This window comes from Dryobates pubescens, chromosome 18, assembly GCF_014839835.1.
Source record: "Dryobates pubescens isolate bDryPub1 chromosome 18, bDryPub1.pri, whole genome shotgun sequence".
Taxonomy (NCBI): Eukaryota; Metazoa; Chordata; class Aves; order Piciformes; family Picidae; genus Dryobates; species Dryobates pubescens.
In genome coordinates this window covers 9,442,544-9,470,454 of record NC_071629.1, presented here as the reverse complement: position 1 = coordinate 9,470,454, position 27,911 = coordinate 9,442,544, and the positions used below count along the sequence as shown (strand labels likewise).

Sequence of the window (27,911 nt, the reverse complement as noted above, 5' to 3'; positions counted from 1 at the left end):
AGGATGGCAGTTTCCATATTATTCTCTGCTTCCTTCTCCTCACCTGACTGCTTTCACCCTTTCATGTGCACTGTCTGGAATCCCAAAGGGAGTACAGCCTTGTTTCCCCTCCCAGAAAGCATCAGCACAAGCTCTCAGCTCCCTTTGATTGTCCCCCAGCCATGGGCAGAGAGTAGTAGTACCTTGCTTATGGAAGATTTCCTGCATGCTGTCTGGGAGTCTGCTCTGATTTCTCTTGGAGACTCCAGGTGCTGCTCCTGGCTCCTCCTTACCCTCACTCATTAAGTCATACCACATCCAGGGCTGTATCAAGCTGAATATTAAGGATCCTTCTTTCTCCTTAATCACAAACAAAGATAAATGAAACATCTAGTGTAGAGTGTGCATCTTGAGAGGCTGTGCTGAACTAAGGGTTGTTCTGAAACCTGAAATAACTCATCTTGCTTCAAGTGGAGTTATTTTACATTTCCCATTTCCTAAAGCTTAAGGCAATTTGGATTTGATCTTGGTGACATGTCTGCTGTGGTTTGGTGTTACTGGGGGAAAATTACTGATCCCTTCCTTTGGGAATGATTTTTGTGTGCTTGTGTTCAATAAGACACGTCATACGCATATGCTTGAGGGAATGTGGCTTCAGCCTGTCAAACTTTAATGCCCTTTCTACCTGTAGCAAAACAACACAGCTGGTTTTGTAAGCAATCTGTTATGATGGTTAAAGGAATGCTTCGATGGCAAATCTACTGGAAAATAGTGAGAAAGTGCAGAAAAATGTCTGTGGGGCTGAGTTGTTCTTGCTCCCTTTGTTTCATTTTGTTTGGGTTGTTTTTTTTTTTCTCCCCTTCCTAGCACTGGTAACTGCTGACTGGGATGTTTTGCAGCAAGGTAAATTAATTTTCAACTTTGTCATACCCCTTTTAACCTTTTTTAAGGCTACCTTGCAGCACCACCCATTTCCTGTTAAAGCAAATAAGACAGCAAAGTCTACGTGCATTTCACCAGGGTATTGTGCACTAATTCTTTTGGTGGCAAGATAGAAAACAGCCTAGCACTGAGAAGCAGATTAGGCAGTTCTCTGTGAAAAAGGGCATTTCCTTCTAATGTGATTACTAAAACTTGTGTTTCCATTAGTTGTCTTACTGTGCACTGTGCTGTACTGGGAAAAAGAGAATGTCTGTCCTAAAGAGGCTGAAACAAGACAGTGGGAAAACACAACTGGCTAGTTCCAGGGAGGAGATGTGTAGGGATGTTCTAACCCCAGACCATGTTGAGACTTAACTGATGTAAAGAGGGGGAAAATCTCTGTGATCCCAGCAGGATATTCTTACAACTGTAAGGAGGGAGCAGATCCTGACACAGCACCGGGTCTGGAGCTGTGATGAGTTGTCTCTTTCTTGGCTTTGATTTCCTCCCAGCAAGATCCTCCACAGGACTCGGAAGACAAATTGGCTGATCTGTGCTCTAAGTGCTTCTATAATTACTAAAGTAATGGGAGTGTTAGGAATATTTTTATTTATGTTTGAATCTGGTTAATTTCTTTAAGACTAAATTACTCCATATAGAAACTACAAATGAAGGAGTAATAGGTGCTGTCTAGCCCCCCTGGGGAGACAATATGTGATTGTTAAACTGAAATCAGGACTTTTTTTGATTCTGTAGCTCACACCACAGCAATTTATGATTTTTTTTAGAGCAGCGTGATTCAGCCATCAGTTTAAGAGCCTGGCTTTCAGTTGTAGTCTCATAATCACAGAATAACTCAGATTGGAAGGAGCCTCAGGAGGTAAGGCTCAAAGTAGGGTCAGCTGTGGGCTCAAAGCAGGTTGCTCTGGGCTGGTTCCATCTGGATGTTGAAAGCCATCAGTGAAAGGTTGCCCTGTAGCTCTGGACAGCCCTAGAACTTGGTGATCTCTGGTCTCTGTCACTACAGAATGAAGAAGAGGAAATCAAGTTGGAGATAAACATGCTAAAAAAGTACTCCCATCACCGGAATATTGCTACATATTATGGTGCATTTGTAAAGAAAAGCCCTGCAGGCCAAGATGATCAGCTCTGGGTAAGCGTTTAGTGTAATTCACGTTCGGCAGATTTACAGCTCCAGTATGCTCGGCTTGAGATTCTGTCTCAGTGAAACTCTGAAGAATATCGTATAAAAGAGAAATGTTTCTCCCCCCTAGATGTATTCTATCCCCTATGATTTTCTGTGAGGGTGGGCATAAAGTATGTTATGATACATGTGACGTGCTGTCATCCTGATTTGTTGTTAGAGGGGTTTGTTTCTTAAATGAAAGTAAGAGAGACCTTGTTCTCCTCCCCTCCTCTTCTTTTGCTTGTTTCTTTCCTCTCCTTTTTTTTGAGTTGGGGAATAAAACGGGAGCAGAGGGACTGGCAATAGAACAAAGAAGAAAAAACAATCCTCAATTTATTTATTTTTTTTGGGCTGCAAGAACCTCATTTTTCAGTGCTCTTAGTTCTTGTTTTTATCTTTTTGTACTTGCAAAAAAAAAAACCAACCGAAAAATAGCCTGTGATAGGAGGGGAGCTCTGCTGAGGCTTTTTATTTATTCAGCAATGTGTGTGATTCAGGAAATGAGATCGTACACCACTTGGCATTCAGGAAAGTCATGTATAGCTTGCCACACCTTGATTGTGGTGGAGTGGGTGTTTGCAGTGGTATCTCTGCTGGCACCCTGCCCGCGCTGTGGTAAAGGTGCGTTGCCTTTGTCTTCCTGCAGCTGGTGATGGAGTACTGTGGCGCGGGCTCTGTCACTGACCTTGTGAAGAAGACAAAAGGGAATTGTTTCAAGGAAGACTGGATCGCCTACATCTGCAGAGAGGTTCTCAGGGTGAGTTGTGCCAACAGAACTTTGTTGCTCATCTGCAACAGAAAGCCCCTTCCAAGACTTTGGTTGCTGACATGGTCACTAACAAGCACTACTGTTTAAATTATTTGATCCATGATTCTTCTGGGCCTTCTGTATGAAGAACACAAAATTCCTGTTTCCCATGGCAAATAGCTGTCTTCTGAAAGTCCAGATTCTGGGCAAACTTTCTGTTTTCAGGAAGTCTATCCTCCACATCAGGAGATCTTACTGCTCATTACTTCAGCAATTCATGCTGTGCAAGATCTTTATGTTCATGATTCCTTTAGCTGCATGCACTCAGGGACTGCTTTTCTGTGCTTTTAGAAGCAATGTTGACTTAGCAACATTCCAAATGCTTAAAAGGTGGCCCTGCTGGGGTAATATACCCCAAGACAATTCTTGGGGCTATATTTCATTCTGTGTAAGCTTAGAGCTTTTGGTTTGTGGGTTATTGGGGGGTTGTTTAATTTGAGGGTTTTTGTTCCTGGAAAGTATAGGATAAAACAATTCTCAAGTGTAATCTAATGAAATAACCTGGGAAAAAAATGTTGGAACCTGTCATTCTAAATTCAAAACCCATTACAGAGTTACTGATCCATTTTCCTTGTAATGGGTTTTTACTACTTTCCTAAATAATGGTAAGATAAATGTGTATGCTGGGAGCTGGAACACAAACAGCATGACAAAGTAATGCTTCAATAGGGGTAAATCTTCGCTTCTGGAGCAGATGAGTTGAGAGTCATGCTCAGCAGAGGATATTGGCCATTTGCAGGGATTTGGCATTGAACTGCAGATTGTAATAACTATAGACTCATAGAATCAATAAGGTTGGAAAAGACCTCAAAAATCATCAAGTCCAACCTGTCACCCAAGACCTCATGAAATAAGCCAAACATCTGAATGGTCTGGTCAGGTTGCTCTTCCTTTACATGTCTCCGATATCTCTAAAGCAACTGATGCTAAAATATTTGGTTTACACTCAAGCAACTGAAACCCTCAATAGTATGCTGGTGTAAAATAAGAGGTTGGATTTAATCCTGCTTGCTCAAAACCAGAATGACCCAGTTGCACAGGGATTGACAGTGTTTCCTTCTGGAAGATTTAGAACCTGGGTGGGAGCTCTATTGGAAGTCATCAATATTACAGAGGCCAAGCATTTTGACTGAAGCATTCCCTGGCTTACCATAACGTATTATTTCAGTGTGTTCCTTTATATCTATGCTAGTGTAACCATGGACAGTTTTGAAATGAAGGAGGAGACAGAATAGTGCAAATATTAGCTGAAATAAAACAATATTGCATTCATAAAGAGGTCCAACATGGTATTTTGAACTTTCTGTGGCCCTTTTACCATTGAACATGATTTTGCTGAATGCAGAATTTAAACCACTGTGGCCAGAAAGCTGCTATCTCTGGTCCTCATACAGAGCATTCTGCATTGCTCTATCCCTCTGTTGTTTGCTTTTAACACATAGCATAAGGAGGCATCCCTTGATGCTGAGACAGAAGCTTAAAATACTGCCCCACTGCTGTCAGGCCTCTAGGTAAGGAAGACAAACTTGTGGTTGCTTCTCCCTGAAATGGGTCTTCATGTTGCTAACAACATCTGAAGGACTTTCCCTGTGAATAAAATCTGAGAAAGGTAGAAGTGTAAAAAAAGGCAACAAAGCCATTTTATGTTCATGGTAAAGATAGAAAGAATGAATAAGTCTGGTTTTCTTTTAGGGGTTGGCACATCTTCATGCTCATCATGTCATCCATCGAGATATTAAAGGACAGAATGTTCTTCTCACAGAAAATGCTGAAGTAAAACTAGGTAAGTTTCCTTAAATATGTGCTAGAAATATGTTCAGAAAAGAACCTTCAGTAACCTAAGAGGAACAAATATGTCAAGTAGCATTAATGCTTATGTTTATGAGGTATCTGTCATGTAGCAAGAGCTGAAAGTGTGACATGTTCTGCAAGGATGTCACTCACAGCCTGTGAAGAGTGCAGCTACTTCTGGGCAGTCAAACCCAGAACCTGTCTAGTAAGTCACAGCACAATCAGGCCTTCATGGCAGATCCTGGCATGCAAAGGTTTCCAGAAGTTGAGGGAATAAATTATGCTAGTCCATTTCTCTAAGGGAACTGGTCTTAGACACGTTCATCTGACAGTAGGTGAAATTGCCCATGTGTAAGGGCTACCACTGAAGAGTACCTCATTACTAGCTGTCATCTCAAATCTGTTGGAGAGTTTATTTCCTTTTCTAGCTGTGACATGTCAGTGTTGACACCTTCTGATTTCCTAAGACTAAAGTACTTACCCTCTTGAGGTAAGGATGCCTTTCATGATTTAGTAAGACATCATAGGGAATGCAAGGCAGTGATATAAAGGAGGAGTCTCAAGGAGAGCACTTCTGTTATTTGGGATGGTCTTTATGCTCTCTCTTCAACTGAAAGAATTCACTGTAGAGCTGGAAAACAAAAATAATAAAGGTGACCTGTGAATATGGGGTAGGATGTTTGGCTGGAGCAAGTGAAAATAGGTTCTTTAAATCTCATTACGGTTTAACCTTATGGTGAAATCCTGGCTTCACTGATGTCAGAGGGAGTTTTGCTGTTGTGTTAAATGAAGACAGGATTTTGCTTGCAGTCTCCAAAAGAAATAAACTAGTTTTTGACTGTTCCCTTTTAAAGCTGGCACCATGGGGGTTTCTGTGTGTTTACAGTCTTGCAAAGTTACTAGTCCCTCCATTCTTCACCTGGTTGACAAGAAAGTGAAACCTTTCTAACTGACTAAAGATGAAACAGATTTACTAAGTACAGTAGTTTCCAGAGAGATTTAGCTCATGTGTCTTGAAGTAAAGAAGCTAGAAACCCAAGAGGTCCTCAGTTCAGTTCTGTTCCACTTCAGTTTAAGTGTGCACACTTCCTGTGAGAAGCACGGATGATGATCCCAAAGGTCAGATGCAACTTACTGCTGGAGAAGGTTTCCTGAAGTGGTACATTAAACTATAGTAGTACAATTGATTGTGTGTTGCAGATGATCTGCAGTGAGGTAACAGAAGTGAAAAATTCTGCTCCTCAATGGCAACCAGAGGGCTGTCTCCTTCAGTCCTTTCTTTTCCCTGTTATTTTGTCCTTTCTGTGAATAGCACTCAAATGCTATGCCCAGTGGATCCAATTAGTGTATTTCAGAGGTTTCTTCAAAGAAAAAATATAACCACATTATTATTAGTTGTACAGGCCATTCACATCTGAATAAAACCATTTTGCTGTACAGTCCTGATGAAAGTAACACCCTTTTCAGCACAAAGAGCATCACACAATTCTCTTGCTATAATGAGTTTAAGATCAGAATAAACTGGCATACTTTCCAACTTGTTGTAAGATACAGTATGAATGCAAGGAAGGAGTTATTCTAAATGCCTTGCTATGAAGTGATGTGGTAGTTCTTTCCAGCTTTCACAAATGGACATATTAGATACATCCAAATTTGATTTGTAGATACTGCTTTTCCTTTCAGATATGACTTAAAGGTCTTGAGTCCTACTCAAGGTAGTGTGTAGGTTAAGCATAAATTATTCTGTAATGTCTTCCTAGAGCAATTTGTCTGCTGTAACCTTTCTGGCAGGTTCAGCATGCTGTTTGCTTGATCCTTCTGTCAAAAAAAAACCCTAAAACAAACCAAAACAAAAGGCAGTCAGATTTCAACAACCGAACAAGACACACTGGAGGAGCTCAGCTTTTATATGCATTTTAGCCCAAAGGTTTGGTATTCTTAACAGTATGAATGTAACTGTGTAAGGTTACTTGAGTACTGCATCCCACTTCTGGGGCCGCCAACACAAGGAAGACCTCAAACTGTTGGAGTATGTCCAGAGAAAGGTTATGAAGATGATCAGAGGGCTGGAGCACCTCCCCTAAGGGGACAGGCTGCAAGAACTAGGACTGTTTAGCCTGGAGAAGAGAAGGCTCTGAGGAGACCTTTTAGCAGCTTTCCAGTACCTGAAGGGGGCCTACAAGAAAGCTCAGGAGGTACATTTCACAAGGACTGGTAGTGATAGGATGAGGGGCAAGGACTTTCAGTTGGAACAGGGTAGATTCAGCCTGGATATTAGGAAGAAATTCATTACAGTGAAGGTGGTGAAACACTGGAACAAGTTGTCCAGGCACATCATGGATGGCCCCTCTCTGGAAGTGTTGAAGGCCAGGTTGGGTGAAGCCTTGAAGCCTAGTCCAGTGGAAGATGTCCCTACCTATGGTGGGATGGTTGGACTTACGTGATCTTTAAGGTCCCTTCCAACCCAAACCGTTCTATGATTCTGTGATAACCAAGCAAACACTCTGCCACATGGATACAGCTCTTTATTCATTTCTTTACCTCTGCTTGGCTTTGCAGTGGATTTTGGCGTTAGTGCCCAGCTGGATAGGACTATTGGGAGAAGAAACACATTTATTGGCACACCATATTGGATGGCACCTGAGGTCATTGCTTGTGAAGAGAACCCAGACTCCACATATGATTACAGAGTAAGTCTTACAATGCTACATAAGGTAGAAAACATGCAGGTTATGGATGAAATTCTGCTCAAGTCCTTGATGTGAAAAGTTCAACCTTCCCTTCTTTTAAACCACAGTAATACTAGAACTGTGTTGGTGATATGTGGCTGGTGTCTCTTTTGTTTTGTTTTGTGAATTGCTGATACATGAAAGACACTTCCATAAACTGTTGTGCAAAAAAACCCCAACAAACCCCAACCCTGATGTATGGAGGTTGCAAGTCAGGGTAGAAAGGAAGGAAGTAGTGTAATACTAATGGCAAGTTACAGTTCTCCACTGTGATAGTGCTGGTTTACTTTGTAAACAATTGCAAATCCTGGGTTAATGGTAATAGTTGATATCACTTCACTCATTCATGAGCATATGACTGTGAGAGGTTTCCCATGACAGAATTATGTATGATTATTCATGGGGTGGCTGAAGTGAAAAGGCACAGAATTTCTGGTATTTCAGTTTGTGCCCACTGCTTTATTTCCTGTCCCTGAGAACCATTCAGATGCCTGGCTTTGTCTTATTTACGCTCTTCTCATCAGCAATTTCCTCACATGTGAGACACCCATGAGCCTTTCCTTCTCCAGGCTGAACAGTTCCATCTCTCTCAGCCCAGAGCCTCCTGGCTCCAATCCTTTGAACATCTTTGTGGGCCTTGACTGCACTCTAGTACGGCTGTGACTTCCTTGTACTGAGGAGCCTAAAGACAGCTATTGAGGGCTTTTTCTAATTCTCCTCCTAACTCTCAGAACACACTAATGCTGCTCCCAAGAGTCTTACAAAGCCTATTCTTTGTCCTCTGGCTGTTTCCAGCAGTGGTGTCATTCAGCTGTCTACACTTACCATGCAGGGTGTTTTCCAGGGATGCCTTTTTGAGCAGCCATCTTCTGAGTGGCCCTCTGGTCACTCTTGTGGTTCAGGTGCTATCTTGGTTGCCACTTGGTACCTCAATCTTATTGTGGCTTCAGAAATATTTATTAGAAGAACCTGTTACTGCTTCCATTTTATAGTGATCCAGAGGCTGTGATTCTCCCTTGTTGGGACCTTTTGTGCTGTGCTGGCAGAGTGAGGTCACATTGTGTGAATGTCAGTCATGACCAAAGAATGTTCTTGGACTTTATTTTTCATACCACATAAATCTTCTATTGAAACCTCGAGAAATTAATCTCTTGTCTTCACTCCCTGTCCCCATTCAATTTCCTTTTCAGAGGATATAAGCATTAGGAATGTGCACTCCTAATTCTTGAAGTTTCTTTGCCTTCAGTAATAACTGCAGTTCATCTACATGTATTTATTTCTGCCTCTGAATAGATTCTGCAGTTTATAGTTTAAAATGGATTAGCAGATGAATTTGGAAGCACTTGTGCAGAAAGTGCTATGGCTCAAAATGTGATAAGGGGACATCTTTCCTACAGAGATTTATAGCTGAGATGAGGAGCAAAATAGCAGAAAGTGACTCTGTAACTTCTTGCTGCTCAAAAAAACACCCCAAAAGCCAAATGAATAAAAAAATATATGCATAAATATGTATGTGTGTATATATATATATATACACACACACACACACACACACACATCTCTATAGACACACAATACACACTTTGAAACTCCAAACCAAAATTCATTATAGCCTGTTGGTTTCTCCCATTAACCTCCAAAACCTGCAACACTCCCCTAGAAGGCTTTTCTAATTTTAACTCATTTTCTTAAGCAAAAGTCAGGGTTGTGAATTTATTAACATCTCACCAGTTTTGTTGTCAAACTCCACCACAAACTATGATGCAAACTAGTTTTCGGCTTTCATGAAGCAGTTCAGAGCAGCTGGACTGGAAGGCTCTGTTGATAAAGTCAAATTTAGTTAGAAAGCCAGGCTGGGTATGAGCTGCTATCATTGTAGTGGTATATTGTTTCCAGTTTTTGAAGATTTATCTTCTGTTGCTCCCTTTTTGTTTTTTAAGATAGTTTGTAAGAAGGTGGTTGATTCACATGTCTCTCATTTGGCTACATTTAGACACAAACAAATAATGCACATGATTAATCAAGTGAAAATCTGTGATTGTTTTACAGTCACTGGTAGTGGTGCCATGGTTTAGTCATCAGGTCTGTGGTGACAGGTTGGACTTGATGATCTTTGAGGTCTCTTCCAACCTTGGGTGATTCTGTTATTCTGTTGCTGATTTACCTTCCATGATCAAAACCTGGCTTTCAGAACCCAGATGAGCTGGTAAAGGAAACTGCTTGAAGTGAACTGAGCTGAGCATATACTACAGTATAAATCAGACTACATGATGTGCTCTCCTTTCATGTGCCCACAAACATGTGACTGAAGATTTTGTAGACAGAAAGAGTCAGACCCCAAGGCCTGACTATAGTGTCTGTTCCATCAGTGTAGAAACTCAGCAATGACTGCTCTGAAATAAAAATTAAGACCAAGAATTTTTTTTTTGCTGGGAGTAGAGGGGTGAGGCACTGCTGTCTCTCACTGCCTTGTGAGAGCAGTTTAAGAGATTTAAGATATATATTTAAACATTTCCTGCTATATTCTGGCTCTGTGTTTGAATGCAGAAGGTCTGCATTTTGGGGCTGGCTGCTTAAATGATGAATCAGCTGTTCAGAGTTGCATGGGAAATGGAAAGCTTCTGGCTATTAGCATGTTTCCTAAAAGCTCAGTAGGGAATGGGAGGGAGCAGAATCTATGTCACTCCAAATAATATGAGCCAATCCAGGAGAAATCTGGGAAAACTGTAAAAAAAAAAAAAATCCAAATAAAAAACCAATCAACCAAATAAATAAAAACCCCACCAAACTCAAAACCACCACAAAGTCAAAAACCCCAAAGAAAATAAACAACCCTCCCCTTCAGGGCTGCAAGTTGGCTTACACAGCAAAGCTAGTTGTTGCCTGGTGTAGTGGTGGAGCTCGACTAAAGCAGAAAGCCGAAGCAAAAATTGATGCTAAGTAGCCAACATTTCCCTAGATAGAAGACCAAATGCCAGGGTGATGCAAATGTAATTATAACAAATGAGCCCTACTCACACACAGTTTCATTAACCAGGGAGTACAAGTCCTGTCACTTCTCCTAATTTGCACTTAGGGAAGTGGAGATCTTCAAGAAGAAATTATTACAAATTGGAGCAAAATTGGCCATTGGAATGTGCTGCCCAGGGAGGTGGTGGAGGCACCGTCCCTGGAGGTGTTCAAAAAAGGATTAGACGTGGCACTTCAGGCCACAGTTTAGTTGTCATGAGGTGTTAGGTCTTAGGTAACAGGTTGGACTTGATGATCTCTAAGGTCTTTTCCATCCTGCTTGATTCTGTGATTCTATGATAAGTTGCAATGTGCCATGTTTCTTTTCCTGCAGAGTGACCTATGGTCTCTGGGAATCACTGCTATGGAAATGGCTGAAGGAGCTCCTCGTAAGTGATTTTGTTTAAAGGTGGGGGTGTCTATGCTTTGTGTACATGTTCTGTGTTAAAATAACTCATGCTTGGCTAATTCACAGATCAAATTCTGCTTCTGGCTATCTTTAAAAATAGTCTATGACTTTCCTCATTTAGGCTCTTTTGTTTTCCACTTTTTTAAGACTATAACTCTGTATTTTGATTCCTTACCTTCGTGTTGTAGAAAAACAAATACTTTTAATTAGAGCTCTTGTTAGGATCACTTTGTTGATCACTGCCTATAGGTACAGCTAAACAGAAGTGATTGACTTGTGGGAAGGAAAAATGACGTGAGGCCAGTGGGAGAAGCTAGGCTTAAAGTTTATATTTTCCCTCTGGGACTGACTTGATTCCTGCAGGTTTGGGGAAGAATACTGTATTTGCTCATGTCATGGCTTTGGTCCATGACCACATCCTCAACCTGGCTGCAGACTGCTGCAGTTCCCCAGCCTGTCCTCACCAACCAGCTGTCCCACTCACTCCTCCAGTTGGCCTCTTGCAGCCATGGGACAGAGGTCAGCAGCTGCTCCGTGGATGCAAAGACTTCATGCAATTGTGTTTCCACGGAGGACCTGTTGCTCTGCCCCAGTGCCCGCAAGACAGATGTGGTATGATGAGATATCCGGTCACTGAGGAGAGCACAGAGGATGAAATAAATTATACTCTGGCCTGAGCTTGAGAGCACGTAGGCTGTGTTTTTAAAAAACACCCTTGGCTCTTCTCCCATCAGACTTGATTTTCAGGAGCCAGCTGGAGTTCAGGAGGACTTTGAGACACTTTGCTTCAGCCTAGCTGAAATTTAATCCTGAGACATGAGTCTGTGGAAAGTTTTCTTAGAGGGAAACTTTGTAGCTTGCACGTTGATTCCTCATGCCACTTGTGTCTGAGGTTTTCGCTAGTTTTGACAGGGTGATGCTATGGATTATATTCTGTTGCATTGTGTTTTGTTGACTGTAATACAACAGTGCATGGACCCCTATCTGGAAACCAGACTTTTTCTGCCCCTCATCCCCACTCTTTCGCATGCTATTGAAAATTCAAGGGAAAAAGTCAAGAACAGAACTCAGAAGTGAAAAATGAGAGCAGGTGGGTGCTGGCAAAGGAATTAATAGAAGGCTGAGAAGCCTTCACCAAACCAGTGTTCTCACTTTTACTAGTTCTGCAAAGCTGTAAGTCTATTCCTGTTAGGAGAATAACTGCTGAACACCTGTATATTATAAGCAAACAGCCTTCCTATAGTTTCTATCAGTTGTCATGCAGTAGTTCTGTTTTGTAAAGGAAGACCTCTGACCCTTGATATTTTTCCATGAAAGATGGAGCACACACACAATTCCATACAAAAAGCCTGGGACAGATGAGATGTGACAGTATTTATTTGCTGCAGAGTTCTTTTTAGCTTCTACTTTCCACAACAGTAACACTAATGAGAAGTACACTGAGCTGGAGAGAAACCAGCATCTGAATGCATGAGTAGAATCTGTTTCAGATTGTCTAGTAATGGTGCCCAGGCTTCCAGAACACAGAATAGATGAAATGTGTGCTTAGTCATTATGCTCTGTGCCACTGATGCAGTTTATGGACTCTCTGCTTCACATCAGGTTTTCTTCATACTGCATTTTCTCTTATGCCACGAATGATGTAGTTAAGAGTTTGGTTAGAATTTAGCTTACTATTTATCTGAACCATAGCCAGACATAATAAACTTAATAGGTATTCAATCCCAACCTGAACATCTATTTATATGAAAATGCCCTGTAATGTGTTAGGAAGATGAGCTTCTTTTAATGCCCTTCTGAAGCCTTACATATTAAAAATGTGGGGGGGGGGGAAATAGTTGTATTTGTTCCTGCAGCTTTTCTTTCAAGTCTTTTTTTATATGATAATAACAGCAGTGAAAAACACTGAAAGGTTTCTTTGTGCTCAGAGAATTTGTTTCTTGGCTGTAGCGTGAATTGTGTTGACTAGTGAAGTGGTTCTGTGGCCAGTGCTGTGCTGTTGGAAGTGGGACTGTTTGCGGAGGATTGCTCTTCTCTGCCTGGAGAGTCAGGCTTCCGTCCGACTGGGTCAGCATGGTCAGGCTGTGGGAGGGACACTGTGGGGGTGGGATGTGTACCCTTCAATAGCTTGTGGTTTCCTTTGCAGCCCTGTGTGACATGCACCCCATGAGAGCACTCTTCCTCATCCCACGGAACCCACCCCCAAAGCTGAAATCCAGAAAATGGTAAAGAGCTGTGTAAAAACTGTATTTTTACTGCATTGGACTTGGGAGGATTTGGAGCTCTCTTGCTTGGAGACAGTGATTTGGCTAAATCCTACAGTGATCTATAAGGTCTTTCCTATTCTGTTTCTGGCACTGAGTTAAGCCATAGTTGCAGGTGTAGTTTGCAAGCAACACTTCTCTTTTGAACTCTGCCTAAACTGCAGCAGCCATTACAGTTTGGCATGTGTGGCTGAAATTGCAGTGCAGACAAGGCTTGGGTGGACTGCATGGAGTGAGTGCTTTGTCAGAAGACTGCATGAACATTATGGGACTCATGTGAGTCACTGTGGCCTCCAGAGAATTAGTTTGTCTTTTAAATGATATGTATGAGGAGAATCTTTACTGTATCAAAGGGTGAGGGCATTTTTGACAGAGTTGCGTTGATCAGGCTGTGGTTTTGTTGATCTGGAGGTAAATTCAGAGCAGCTCCACTGAGAAGGTGGTCAGGGTGGCGTTCCCCATCATCACCCTCAGTGGTGTGCTTGTCTCAGGGGTCACGCTGGTGACAAAACTCAAATTGTCTCACAGGAAAGGAAAACTTGCAAAGGGAGTGCTCTCCATCATTCGGGGGTGGTGCTTGGTACACGAGTTGGAAAGGATTATAGTTCTCCTCCATTTTTCTCTCTTCTCCAGGTCAAAGAAATTCCTAAACTTTGTTGAAAGCTGCCTTGTAAAAAATTATTTGCATCGTCCATCCACTGAAACCTTGCTTAAGCATTCCTTCATCCGAGACATGCAGAACGAACGGCAGGTGCGCATCATGCTGAAGGACCACCTGGACAGGACCAGGAAGAAAAAAGGAGAAAAGGGTAATGTAGCAAAAGCAATAAAAGGGACTACAATAGTCATTTTGGCAGTAGGTTACAAGGCAGATGCAGCTGAAATGCTAAACCCGGGAAACCTGTGAGAAAGTGTTGTCCTTGGTCGTGGTGGGGCTGTTTCGAAGATCTTTTTGCTAAAGCCCAGGTCCTTAATGGTAGCTAAGTGCTAAAGTCTTTGGAACCTGACTGACCCTGAGTCACTGAGAGCAACCCTAATGCTAACAGCATGAGTGAGGAGCCAAGTCTAGATGCATACTTTGCTGGGTATGTAGGTAGCACTCAGTGAGAAAATGCTGTCTCTTAGTTCATCTCTCTGTCCCCCAGTCATCTCCATATAATTTCAGTTTGTGAGTTCTTTGGGGCCAGAAGTGCTCCTTAAGCGTTGTGCAATGGAGTGCTCAAGAGACCTCAAGAAGGCCTTTAAGCTCTAACAAAATGGGTGTAATGAATCAACTCTTTCACATAGTGTCTGAAGGAAAAGGGAATCTGTGCTTCTTCCAAATGCTGCCCTTACTCTTCAGAGCAAAACCTGGAAGAAGCAGTGCTGGAGTGGGCATGATAGTTGTGTAAATGCCTGTGCACAGCACACTAACGGCTGGGCCAGGTGGAGAGAGCGCCAGAGCCTCTTGACTGTGTTCCCTGCCCTCTCTCCTCTCTAGCTCTTTGGTGTATTTTATGTTGGCAGGGGTGCTGTGAATTTCAGTAACTATGAGGGCAAACTTAGAAATCACTACACAATCAGAAAGTGGCTTATAACTGCAAGTATTGATTTCACAACATGAGTTGCCTAAAATTAAATTGCTGTTGCATTTACTGACTCCAGTAGCAACTGCAAATTCTGCCACCTCTTTTAGCTATGAATCTCAAAACAAATTTGAATGGAAAGATAGTGAGAGTTTCTCACAAATGCCCTTGGGGGTGATGGTGTAGTGATAACAGTCCCTTCTTGATGGATAGTTAGCACTTTTCAGGTCAAAATCAAAGTTTATGTGAAAAGGAGAACGATGTTAAATTGCCAGGCTATGCACTTCAAAATGGTGACTTTGGGGGAGAAAAAAGGTCCCCCTTTAGCATGCTCTGTAGCCAGCAATGCAGAACATTATCCCTTAAAAACCTGCTTCATGTTACTCTTGAGGAGAACTTTTAAAGTTATGGGTCAGCTTCTTTTGAAGCACTGTGCTAAAACTATTGCTGATTTATTATTCCTACTTCTTGTTTTAATTACGTGCTTTAATACAAAAGGAAACCTGGATTTACTCAAGGCCTCAACTTAGCTCTACAGCGAGGACACAATAGCAGAGCAGGACAGTCTTTTATGTCCTATCTACATTTCTTCCTGGAGAATGTCTCTGCTGGTGTTGTGGGGGTTAGAGTTCTCTGTGGATTTAGCCTAATTTACTTCAGGTTGTGAAAACAGGTTACTTTTGCAAAACCAATACAATCAGTCCAGGGAAAAGGTGGATTGTATAAAGGGGCTATCCTGAAACATTATCTGAACGAGATTCTGAATTATGTATGTGGATATCTTACCTCCCCTCAGCCTCCCAGTGCAACCTGTGGCTTTTAAATTCTTGCTGAGCTACACATAGTTAAGCTTGAATGCTCAGAAACAAAGTTCAAGATCATGTCTTAAATTTAACAGCATCCTCCACTGCTCCACTGGGGTTTCTTTATTGTTCTTTTTTCTTCTGCTTCTTCTTTTTTTCAGAAGAAACGGACTATGATTACAGTGGGAGTGAAGAGGAAGATGATGAGCTGAATGAAGATGAAGGAGAGCCAAGGTTAATTTTATTACTAGAATAGAAAATTTGATTGCACAAGCTGTTCTCATTGAAGGCAGCCCTCCTCAGCTAGAATGGCTTTTCTCAACTTCCTCTGAATCCTTTATCTCCTATATCCCCTCCAGTAGGTGTAACTCTTTTGTAGCTATCAAATATAACTGCTGAGTGCAAGATGTCAGTAACAAGCTGCTTTTTAGTTCCCCTGCAATAGGGCGGAAACCCTCTAATGAAGGACTCAGTAATCAACTTCAGGCTATTTTGTAGCACAGTAAGCGCAGATGCGTAGCCAGTGTGCCGAGATTTAACAGAACACCACAATTTGCTAACACAGGACAGCAAGCAATTCCCAACGCACCTTATATTCTCTCTTTAATGTTATGTTTAGTCATGTAGAAACCTCCACTTTGTTTCAGCTCCATAGTTAATCTCCCGGGAGAGTCAACTCTCCGCCGCGAATTTCTGAGGCTGCAGCAGGAGAACAAAAACCGTTCTGACCCTCATCGCCAGCAGCAGCAGCTGAAGGACCAGGAGAAATACAAGAAGCAGCTGCTCACGGAGCGGCAGAAGCGGATCGAGCAGCAGAAAGAGCAGAGGAGGAGGCTGGAGGATGTAGGGACTGGCTTTTATATTGTTGTTCCATGTCTCATCACAAATGAAAAATGTGCCTGTAGAGAGTAGGCTTTGAAAGGCAAGACGACTGTGTTAAATTGTCGGCACAGCCTGGGTTGTAGTCTTAGCCTTGGGAGAACTGTGGCACTTTTGAACACAATTTTAAGTTATTTTAAATAGGCTCTGTCACTTTCCTGCTGGTAACTTGCCCTGAGCTTTGAGAATGGAGAAGGGAGGGGCATTTTGCTTGAGTTAATTTGGTGATGGAAGCCCAGGACACATGGGGCGAGAGATGCTGCTCTCTTTCTCATGGCTGTTGCCCAATTCAGTGTGTCTCTCTGATCCAGAGTCCTGGCCCTGCTTCTGTTTAAGATGTTACAAGATAGCTGCTGCCTTTTCAGCTGTCTGGCACGCTGTGGTGTTGAAGGCATTGCTAAATCACCGTGTCTCTTCTCATGGAGCATCTGACAAAATTCGGCATTGTGCGAGCACTCTGGAGCTGGCATTTGTGAAGCACGGTGCCGCCCCAGCTAAACCAGGGCTCTGGAAAAGCTCTTCCTTCTCCAGATGACAGGAAGACATTTGTCATTAGATTAGCTGCCAGCAATCACAGCGATCTCACATGCCTGCTTAAATGAATGGCAAATCTGCCCTCAGCTGCCAAAAGGGCAAAGGTTTCACTTCAAGTTTGGCAGTCATTGTGGTGGCAGCTTGTGGCTGTCTGCTTCTGCTGTGCTGTGTATCGGCCGTCCCCTTCAGTGACTGCGCAGCAGGAAACGGGCCTTGTGATTAATGAACACTGGCATAAGTAATTGGTGGGTACAAAAGTAAAGTAAAATAAGCCATGTTATTCCCTGGCTGTCTTCCAGCATCAGAGGCGAGAGCAGGAGCTGCGAAGACAGCAGGAGTTTGAGCAGAGGTGGCCAGAGGCTAAGGCCGTTCAGAGGAGAGAGGAAGGGTACAAAGAAGACAAAAGGGCTGTGGAAGATGAACGGTTCATAGTAGATGCACAGAAGAAATCAGAAAAGAAGCAGGTATGAAAAGAGTGTTTACTGACAGCAATTCACAGCTCCCTGTTCCTGTCACTGATGTCTTTTTCAGTTCCCTAAGGGTGTTCCCATCCTCTGAGTCACAGACCAGAGACAGACTTTTATAAAGCCTTTGCTGCCTCTTGTTCTCAGATTCAGCCTGGAGTGAATTTACCTGTTACTGAGTCATCCTCCTTATCTGTGGCAATGACACTGCCTCTCTCACTTCTGTCCTTGCTTTTTCTTTTTTGTTCTGTTTCTCTTCCAGTGCTAAAATCTTGTTGTCAAGTCTGGCACCTTGGCCACAATGTTCTGTAGTGTTTCAGGAGCAAACGGGTTTGTAGTCAAACAGAGGCTTGGAGTGTTTGATTAAAGTCCTCTGGTTTTAGGAAAAAAATAAACTAAAGAAATAAAATTTTCTAACATGCTGCCTCAAAAGCTAAACACAGTGTGTTCATGGTCATGTTATGCTTCCTATTGCTTGGGGTTGTGTCTCTTTTGTCAGCCCCGCTGGAACTGGGCTCACTTATTTCTTTGAAAGACCCATGTTTTCAGTGGTCAGCTTGCTTGTGCCCCAAGGCATTGTTCTCACTGAGGTTCATCACTGTTTGCTTTCAGAAGGTGGAAGATGTGCAACACAACAGGAAGGTTCATCGAACTCTCCCCAAAGACCAGACACAGCTGCTGTCTCTCCAACATGACCACAAGCAGAAGAGTTCAAATTCAGCAGGGCATCCTCCATCAAGCAGCACAAGCAAAGAGGTACTATACTGGCCAATGTAGCATTTTGGTTCTTTGCAGTTTATGATGCAGAGGAAACTGGGAGTCGACAGAGAAGTAGCTGCTTTTCCCTAATTACACATTGAAGTCAACAGAAGTGTTTTGCCTTTGCTAGGCTTTTGGTGGGTAGGGAGAAAATGCAACTCAATTGAGTTTCTTTAACTTTCTTTTCTACTGCATTGTAATCAGCAGTCAAAAGAACTGCCAAATGTCAGCTTAAATACTCATCTCTAGTTTTGGCTTTGTTTTGCAAATGACCACTTTGTAGCAGAATGAAATGTATTATGGAATTTTGTGTGCAGTCACATTAACTTTTAAGTTAACTCTTAATTTAGTAGCGAAATAAAATGCCACTAATTCCAGGTGAAGTGCTGCCTGCCTTTTACATTCACAGTACGAGGATCTTGTCATTTTAGCTACCATAATATAGTTTTAAGGATAAAATTATTTTACATTATTACTTACTTGGAAGTGGAAGTCACTAAAAGTCACTTCCACTAAAAGCTGCTAGTACAGGGTTGTATTTTTGTGAAGTTTGAGCCCTTGTAATTATCTCAGTGGTCATAATTGTTCACAGCAATTTTAAAATGCTTTAAAGTTTTGACTGTTTTAAACAGTGGTAACTCAATGAATTTATTCCTGTTGATATAGATCTTTTCCAATTGAATAGCCCAAGTGATGCTAGGTTCTCTGTTGGGAGAGTTCTACACAGGGATAGAGAGAGAGACTACTCCGGAGAGAGAGACTACTCCGGAGTGAGTTTCTCTGAATGGTCTTTAGTGCTCAGTGTCATTTGTAGCATCATTTGCAATACACAAACCCTCTGGAATTGTTACACTGAGGCATTAAAAATAAACAAAAAAAACCTTAAAGGCCTCCAAAGCTTCAAGCTTAATGTTTGTGGCCACAGAACCCTTTCTTAAAAGTTCCTTGTCTTTGCCATTGCACTCATGCTGTTGCAGGCAGGTCAGGACAGGTTTCCCCTGGTGTGTGCAGACGTGAGCTCACTCTGTGCTGTATCTGGTCCCACTGGCACCGGAGCTAATGAGCTGAGAGACAAGGACTCCTGGCTCAGGCTTGACACTACGTTAATCCAGTGTCTGGATAGGGGCTGGCATTGGTTCTGGGAGCCCAAAGTGTCAGCCGTGTGAGTTTGTATCTGGATCACAATATATTGCATATGAGCACTCTTTGGGCACAGAACTAGTAGGTAAATGTCATAGCCAGCTTTTACATTTTCTTGCTTGCTTATGGCAAAATTTGCCTTTTGTTATCAGAAGTTGCAAGTAAAGAAAATCTGACCTTGAGTAGTATAACACTCAAGTTCACTAAGGCTAGAATTTCATGGTGTTTAGCTGTGTTGCATGTTTTAATAAGGGGGTTTTTGTGGATTTTTTTGTGTGTGTGTTTTTTTCTCATTCAAGATTTGTGAGACTAAGTGGAATCATTTTCCATCTCCTCTGCAGTTTCCTAGGCTGTGTTAAAAATATGCTTACCTTTACTGACATAAGCACAAACACCCAGATATAGGGAGAGATACCATTAAGAATGCCCACCCAGACACAGATAACTGGGTGGTTTTATGGCATTAATCTCTAGTTTATGGTGCAGATCCATTTCTAGGCTGCTGAATCAGAGGATATGATGAAGATTTACACTAGAGAATGAGAATTAGTCATGTTGAATGAAACTGGAAAGACTAGTGGGGGCAAAACTGTAAGATAAAAATTTTTGTAATGAGCAATGCCCTCAGGAAATAAAGGGACTTTTATTCCTTCTAGGGCATGCTCCTCAGTCTTTACCACAGTGCAAGTAACGTGCCAAAAGATAGTGTGTTAAGTGTTTCAAACTAGAAAGCAACATGCAGTAATGTCAGCATTGTTGTCATTGTTTAACCCCAGTTGGCAGCTAAGCCCCAGACAGCTGCTCACTCCTTTGCCCTAGGTGGGATGGAGGAGAGAACTGGAAGAGTAAAAGTGAGAGTACTGGTGGTTTGAGATAAAGGGAGTGTAACAGGTAAAGCAAAAGCTGTGTGCACAAGCAAAGGAATTAATTCAGCACACACCATCAGCAGACAGATTCAGCTATCCCCAGGAAAGCAGGGCTCCATCACATATGATGGTGACAAAACAACATCACTCCAAGTGTCCCAAGCTTTATATTGCTGATCATGATGTCATATGGTATAGGATATCAGCTATCCCCATTGTGTCCCCTCCCAAGCTCCTGTGCACCTCCAGCTTGTCACAGGTGGGATGAGGAGCAGAAAAGGCCTTGATTCTGTGTAAGCACTGCTCAGCAGTAACAAAAACACCCCTGTGTTACCAGCACTGTTTCCATCACAAATCCAAACCATAGCCAAATAACCAGCTACTGTGAAAAAAACTGGCTCTACCCAAACCAAAACCAGCACTGTTGCAGAAGGGAGTAATAAATGCACAGCAAAACAGGCTTTGTGTTGTCAAAGATAAGGAAATGCAGACAGCTGATTCCTCCCAGCTAAAATGCCAGCCTGCAGCAAATGGGATGGCCTAGAACACAGCAGATGGCAGCTCAGACCCTCTTCTTGCTGCATTTTGATGGAACTTGATGGAAAAGGAAAAGTTGCAGTTGAAGAGACAGTAGTGGTTCATACTGTGCCAGGGCTGACCTCTCCCCAATGGGAAAGTCCACCAGAGTCCATATGCACTTTGCTGCTAGTGGGGAACATCCAGGCTGCAGTTTGAGGCTCAGTGTGGAACATGCTGCTGCTTTTCTCCCTCTCAGGCCGAGGACCGAAAGAAGAAAAGTGACAGCATCCAGCCCTCCCTGCAGTGGCCAGCAGCGCTGGGGCACGAAGCACCACCACACCCCAGGATGGGATCTGGCAGCAGTTCCAGCCCTTGCACCCCTGCACCACAGAGAGCCATGTTTATACAGGTATGGTACTGCTGCCTAGGTGGGGAGGAGGAAGTGGGGTGGTTCCTGAGCAGAGAGTGCATCAGAAACCTGATTTGTATCTTAGCCTTAGGCTAGCAGCTTCCTTGAGGTGACTATTTCAGCCCTGCCATGAAAGTGGAAGAGTCCATGGCTTATTGCAGGGCATTTAGGACTCTGTAGGAGCACAGTGACTGTACAGAGGATAGTCCTACCCTGTTAAAATTCCCCTCCCAGGATGAAAGTAGCTATGTTTGAGGCTTGCTGTGTCACCTAGGACAAGTCACTTTATACCTTTGCGCCCTGTCGGTGGTACCTCTCCCAGCTGAGGGGACCGGTGAGGAAGTGACGGAAACTGCACCACAAAATGTTTATGCTGTTTAAGTGATGGTGTTAAGGGTAATAGCAGCAAGTGGTGTACTGTTGTTACTGTGTGATTTCACTCCCTACTGGTAGCTGCCCTGTTACCCACTCACAAGTCAGCAGTGCTCCAGCTGGTAGAAACTGTGGGCAGAGAGAAGCCGATTTGTACTCTCATGGTCTCTGTTAGCATAGAAGGCAGATGAACTTCAACAGGTAATTTATAAATCCTCTGAAGGCTTGTGCTTCCTTTTGCTGGTTGGCAGCAGCTGTTGATGCTAATAGCAGCATGTTTGGATATGCTGTCAGCATTAGCTATGAAATGTTAGGGCAATATGAGTGACGGGCCAGTTAGTCACCTGGAGATTAAAAGACTCTCAACAATATACTTGTGAAGTTAGATATGTGGGTGTCTTCTTGATTTTTCAAGAGAAGTGAACTGCAGAGTTAAAATGCAAGCTGAATTCATCACAGATGTCTGTGCTGAAGAACTTCAAGCCAGGTTTGTCAAAGTGGGATCATCTGTCATCACTGCTCTGCTCAGACAAAAATGACTTCTTCCTTGAAATAATCTTATTCGGTGAGATTTTGTGGTGTGATTCTGGCTGCCCAAATAGCTTTCAAAATTATTTAACTGGAAATCTTAACACAGCTCCTGAGCAGGGAGCATGATTTCTGTCTTGTATCCTGTCCGTCTGGTCAGAGTATTGTGAGATATTACCAGATGAGAGTGTGCCATTTCCCCCTGCTTTATACCTGTTCTGTGCTTGCTGCAGCGCAGTAGCAGGCCTGGCTCTCTGGTTGTGGTGGTGTGGGATGAGCCCTTATGGGCTACATACAGGGTATCACAGAGGCTCCTTCCACAAAGTCACTGTTTCTTTGCACAGCATCTCTTGCTGCCTGACTAGTGGAGGAATTTAGCTCACATCTGAAGTGAGCTCTGTTTTGTAACTGACTGTAGTTTTCCTGGAGGATTTGCTAGCTAGATCTCCTCTATTGTCTGGAGTAATGTGGCTGAAACAGAGCACTGTTAGAAGAACTTGCTGTGCATAAGGTCAGGCATTGACCTAGTGTCCCAGATCTGCTCAGAACTTTAAGAAAACCCTTTTCTTATGCTGTTTTGTAACAACAGTTGCACTTACCTACTGCCTGCATGTAGATTCAGTTCCAATTAGTAACTTAGCCATCCTCCTAAAAGGAGTACAGACTGGCTTTTTAAAACTTCTTGCTCCTAAATCTTCTTAAGCTAACTAGTAAGCAGTCTGTGGTACTCTATCATGTTAGGCTATAATTTCAGGCAGCAAAGGGTCCTTTGCCTTAGTTCTGTTAGGTGTGCCAACTATGTTCTTGAAGACACATAGTAGGTAGAACTTTGTCTACCAGTGCTTTGTGTACTCGAGAAGACCTCTTGTTCTTTTAGTATTGCTTCTAATAAAAGCAGTTTAAGGCTCAATTCTCAGTAGTTCAGAATAAATGTTACTGTTGGTTTTAATTATTTTTTTCCCCCCACATAAATTATTTTATCTGTAGAACTTAAGGGCAATATCAAACACTGATTTTTGGGAGTTATCTGAGACTTCGTTTGTTTGGCTTGTTGTGAGATTGCAAGGACTTAGAGATCTGACAGAAATTATCCCCAAAGTAGGCATCACTTCCTGGATTTACATAGAGTAGGTGTACTGGTCTCTCTCTGCCCAAAGAAGGTATGTGGGTACCATCTGCAGAGCTTGGATTCACCCAGTCAGTTATTTATATCATGATTCAGCAAAGCTCATCTATGCTTTTATGCACAAGTAGTGTTCTGGTAGTCTGCAGGACTTAAAAGCTGGAATTTAGAAAGAAGTGCATCTTGTTGGAAAAAGTAGCAAGGGAAAAATAAATAGCTCCCTGTATTCTGATAATAATATACTTGGCTATAAAACCTGTCCCTATAGTCATGGTGAATCATTTCAGGGGAGCACTTTGCTGTTGAAATAATTCTGGTTAACCAAAAGCTATTATTAGTGACAATCATGTTGGTCAAAAAAAGGTAATTTTGACAAAACTAAAGGACTTGGATTATGAGATGTTATAACTGCTGAAAAAGCTGTTTTCTGTGAAGGAGATCAACAGAACATACTGTCCAAGAAAAAAGAAGAAAGAGCACCTGAATAATAAACTAGGTGAACTTCTCAGAGCTGGCTTTAGACAGCTGACTTTGCCATGGTGCTGTGGGAGGCTGTGATGGGACTTTTGACTGTGCCATCTTTAACTGGTTATAGGATTACCACCTGTCAATATTTAAGTGATTTTGAACGTCGTTCCATTAAATAATTGGTCTTGTAGAGTTATAGGGAATTCATACTGTATTATTGAAAAGCTGTGCAGAGTTCTCAGTTACTGTATTTTACTGGATTAGACTGGAGGATTTTATAAACTTGGGCTGATAAATCATCAAAATATTTGTGTGAGTAATTTTTGGGGCAGCTGAACTGCAGCTGCCTCTGATCTAAGTTGCAGTAACTCAGTTGGGACACAAGAGTTTGGACTTTGCATTAAAAATTGCCAGCCTCTTTCTTAGGTCCACAAGCAGTGAGGCTGCTGGTCTTGCAGTGCCTTTGAGAAAGAAGTGCCTCCCAGCAGAGCTGTGTTACTGTGCTGGGGCACAGGCTCCCTCCTGACACAGGAAGGACATCAGCCTGTGGTCTTCTTGCCAGCTGTGAGTGTCTCTGGAGAGTCCCAGTCCTGCTTGGCATGGGAGGTCTGGCAAGGAAAAGCACAATGTGGCACAGCTTCAGGCATTCCTCTTAATATTTTTTCTATTACTGTGCATCAGATCAGCTTTAGCACAGCAATCCCTCATGATGGGCCCAGATCACACAGCATTTCCATGTGTTCTGTCTCAGTCTTGTGCCCAAGAGGATTTCTCATTTCAGGGAGGATCAGCACATTCCATTCACTTTTTTAGCGCTCTGCCTTTCTTCTCCTTTGCAAGATGCTGGTGGAATAGCCAGTTAGTATATAGAATTAAGGGACCTTCCCTTTTCTCTCTCTCTTTAATTTTTTTTAATTGTTTTGGGATGTTTTCTTCTTTTAAATACATAAAGAATGAGAGCACCAATTTTTGAGTATTTTAGATTGAGTTTTACACTGCTTAGTTGTTGCATCCTTGGAATGGAGACTTTGTAAGGAAGTGATTTGGTTTCTTTCCTACTCCCCACCTTGATTAGGCCATTTGCTATCCCATTGCTTTAATTTGATACCTCTGAAGTTATCTTTTAAACACAAGTAGTCACAATGAGAGCACCTGGAGATGACCACCCATGAGGTGTAGTCAGAGCACAGTTTCTTACTGCATTTGCAAACTTGCTTTTTATCAAGCAATTGAAAAATTTGTTACAGAGGCTTGGGGCACCTCCATAAGCACTGGGAAGCTGAAAATTCTTCCAGCTGGCAGTTTGTTTCCATTGATGCAGGGTTGATGATGGGCTTGTAAACTATCTTGGAGCTCAACATCTAACATAGGGGAGGTGAGTTCCCCCAGTGATTACCCTATCTAACTTTTGAATTGGAAGCAATGGTCAGGTTTGAATGAAATACACTTACTCCACAGCAAATTTAATGTCATCCAACTAACTGGTTTCCTGTCCATTGCCAGTGCCCTATTCTCCACAGATTTAAGAAAGGGAGATAAATGTACAGCATACATGTTTTTTGCTATTTCTTTTTATCATACCCTTCACCTTGAAATATTTGCTCTTTAACATCTTTATTGATGATCTGGACGAGGGCATCGAGTCCATCATCAGTAAATTTGCTGATGACACCAAGCTGGGGGCAGGAGTTGATCTGCTGGAGGGTAGAGAGGCTCTGCAGAGGGACCTCGACAGGCTGGGCAGATGGGCAGAGTCCAAGGGCATGAGATTTAACACATCCAAGTGCCGGGTTCTGCACATTGGCCACAGCAACCCCATGCAGAGCTACAGGCTGGGGTCAGAGTGGCTGGAGAGCAGTCAGGCTGAGAGGGACCTGGGGGTGCTGGTCGACGGTAGACTGAACATGAGCCTGCAGTGTGCCCAGGCAGCTAAGAGGGCCAATGGCATCCTGGCCTGCATCAGGAACAGTGTGGCCAGCAGGAGCAGGGAGGTCATTCTGCCCCTGTACACTGCACTGGTTAGGCCGCACCTCGAGTACTGTGTCCAGTTCTGGGCCCCTCAGTTTAGGAAGGAGGTTGACTTGCTGGAACGAGTCCAGAGAAGAGCAACAAAGTTGGTGAGGGGTTTGGAACATAAGCCCTACGAGGAGAGGCTGAGGGAGCTGGGGTTGCTTAGCCTGGAGAAGAGGAGACTCAGGGGTGACCTTATTACTCTCTACAACTACCTGAAGGGAGGTTGTAGACAGAGGGATGTTGGTCTCTTCTCCCAGGCAAGCAGTACCAGAACAAGAGGACACAGTCTCAGGCTGCGCCAGGGGAGATTCAGGCTGGATGTTAGAAAAAAGTTCTATACAGAAAGAGTGATTGCACATTGGAATGGGCTGCCTGGGGAGGTGGTGGAGTCGCCATCGCTGGAGGTTTTTAGGAGAAGACTTGACGGGGTGCTTGGTGCCGTGGGTTAGTTGCTTGGGCGGAGTTGGATTGGTTGATGGGTTGGACGCGATGATCTTGAAGGTCTCTTCCAACCTGGTTTATTCTATGTATTCTATGTATTTGTGACCTAACATGCTAACATCCTGGGGATGAATAACTTACTTCACAGTGAAAATGGTGAGTGGGGCTGTATCCAAGCACAATACTCCTTGTGTGTTTACTGAAAATTTGATCTCACAAACAGAACCATTGATACCTGTTGTGATTAGGACCTGTTGTCTAGGCAGGGAAATACAGTTCAACACCTATTTCATTTGTTTCAAGTGTGAAAACTTCCGGGCCAGTAAGGATGTGTACCACAGCAGTTCACTGTCAGATATGATGACAACACCACTCAGCCCTCTGCAGGATGATGTATTCTGGAAGATGAGTCAAAATGAAGAACAACCCCCAAAGGTACATGAAACTCAGGCTGTTTGGCAGAGTCAATAGCACTCCACTCAATTTCCCTGTGCTCTGTAGTACCCATCTTCTAGACTTCATGAAACTCAGTGAAAATCTCATTGCTTGTACATTAACTGGGTCTCAGCAATCGAGAAAGAAGGCAGAAATTTGTAAGGTTGGTGTTCTGAGTTTCTCTGTATGTGTTAATCTGCAGGATCTGTGAATACAGATAGAGTTTTATTAAACCAAGTATTTGTAGCTGCTCTTTCTGTGAAAAATCTGGCTTGTTGCAGAAAAACTCATCAGTTTGTGTAATTCAGGTGATGGTGTATTGCTGAGAGCAATAGCAAGAATATTTGTGCATGTTATTGCATTGCAGTTATGTGGGGAGGGGTGTCTCTTTCCCCAGCCCTTTGGTAGGATGTAAAGCAGTTGAGTGTCTAGGGAAAGGTGCATTAAGTGACTGCAGATGGTTTTCTCTGCTTTAAGTGTCAACCAAGAATAATGCTGACTCTAAGGAAAGGTGCAAACCACTTGCAGTCTGCACCCAGATAGCTTGCACAAGCCTGGAGCAAACTGGTGGCACCTGCTGCTGACCTGCAACTTCCAGTGTTGATATCATGGAAGTCCTCTCCACAGGTCTCACTGAAGCATTATTCATCTGTGTGGTTAGTGTTAGTTTTCCATTAATGCAGGGTAGGCATTAGGTTTATTAACTGAGTATAAAATACAAACCTTGAAACATTTCATTAAATCCTTAAGGTTCCAGAAAGGACAACCTCTAAATTTTATGGCAGGGATCAACCTGGCCATCAGAGATGCCTGTCAAGGTAAGTTCTTAAATGTTTTATGTTTATGCTAATAGTGATTTATTTTCAATAGGAAAATTAAAGCAAACTTATTAAAACCAAACCCATAACCTCAATAATACCAAAACTGACATGGGTTCATACCTTATGGAATAACAGGTACATTTTTTTTTGTCTTTTGAGTCTGTCCACAAAAATAAGTAACCTAGCTTCCTGAGCTTAGCCCTGAAGGAAGTGTCTGAGCCAGTTTGCTTTTAATGATTGACATCACTTATTTAAAGAGAAACAAACCTCTTATAGGCATCCTTCTCATTTTCATGGAAGGGAGTTCTGTCTTCTGCTGTAAAGGTGGATTTTTAATACATAAGGGCTTTTCCATCTGTAATAATTCCTGCAATTAGTTACTTTATTTCATTCAGCTTGTTTGGCATGCCCATGTGGATCACTTGCATGTTCTGCATCCATTTGCCGGTGAACAGGTGGTGTGTTGTCCAGTCATTTATTTCCTTGTGGTTCGGCCATGACTTACTTTCTATCCACATTAAAATGGCTGCTGAAGGTGCAGGTTACTTCAGAACCTGCCTGGATGCTCTTGCAGATGCCCTCTATGAGGGTCAGTGCCATTGGTTTCAAAGGGGAGTTAGTTGGCTGGGTACTATGGTGAGTGGGGAATCTACCCTAACTCCCTGTAGAGGCCCTT

General features: G+C 42.7%; 1 protein-coding gene across 2 annotated transcripts in view; it reads left to right on the top strand.

Moving 5' to 3' along the window:
• The window catches only part of NRK (Nik related kinase), a 99,336-nt gene that overhangs the window by 39,123 nt on the left and 32,302 nt on the right, over window positions 1-27,911 (top strand). For both annotated transcript variants that reach the window (XM_054169658.1, XM_054169659.1), the window contains exons 4-17: window positions 1,928-2,053; window positions 2,733-2,843; window positions 4,587-4,677; window positions 7,245-7,375; window positions 10,758-10,812; window positions 12,979-13,057; window positions 13,730-13,905; window positions 15,626-15,698; window positions 16,112-16,307; window positions 17,177-17,341; window positions 17,954-18,097; window positions 20,882-21,034; window positions 26,283-26,414; window positions 27,165-27,232. In XM_054169658.1, the coding sequence (XP_054025633.1) occupies window positions 1,928-2,053; window positions 2,733-2,843; window positions 4,587-4,677; window positions 7,245-7,375; window positions 10,758-10,812; window positions 12,979-13,057; window positions 13,730-13,905; window positions 15,626-15,698; window positions 16,112-16,307; window positions 17,177-17,341; window positions 17,954-18,097; window positions 20,882-21,034; window positions 26,283-26,414; window positions 27,165-27,232 (1,700 nt within the window). The remainder of the gene's footprint in view (window positions 1-1,927; window positions 2,054-2,732; window positions 2,844-4,586; window positions 4,678-7,244; window positions 7,376-10,757; window positions 10,813-12,978; window positions 13,058-13,729; window positions 13,906-15,625; window positions 15,699-16,111; window positions 16,308-17,176; window positions 17,342-17,953; window positions 18,098-20,881; window positions 21,035-26,282; window positions 26,415-27,164; window positions 27,233-27,911) is intronic.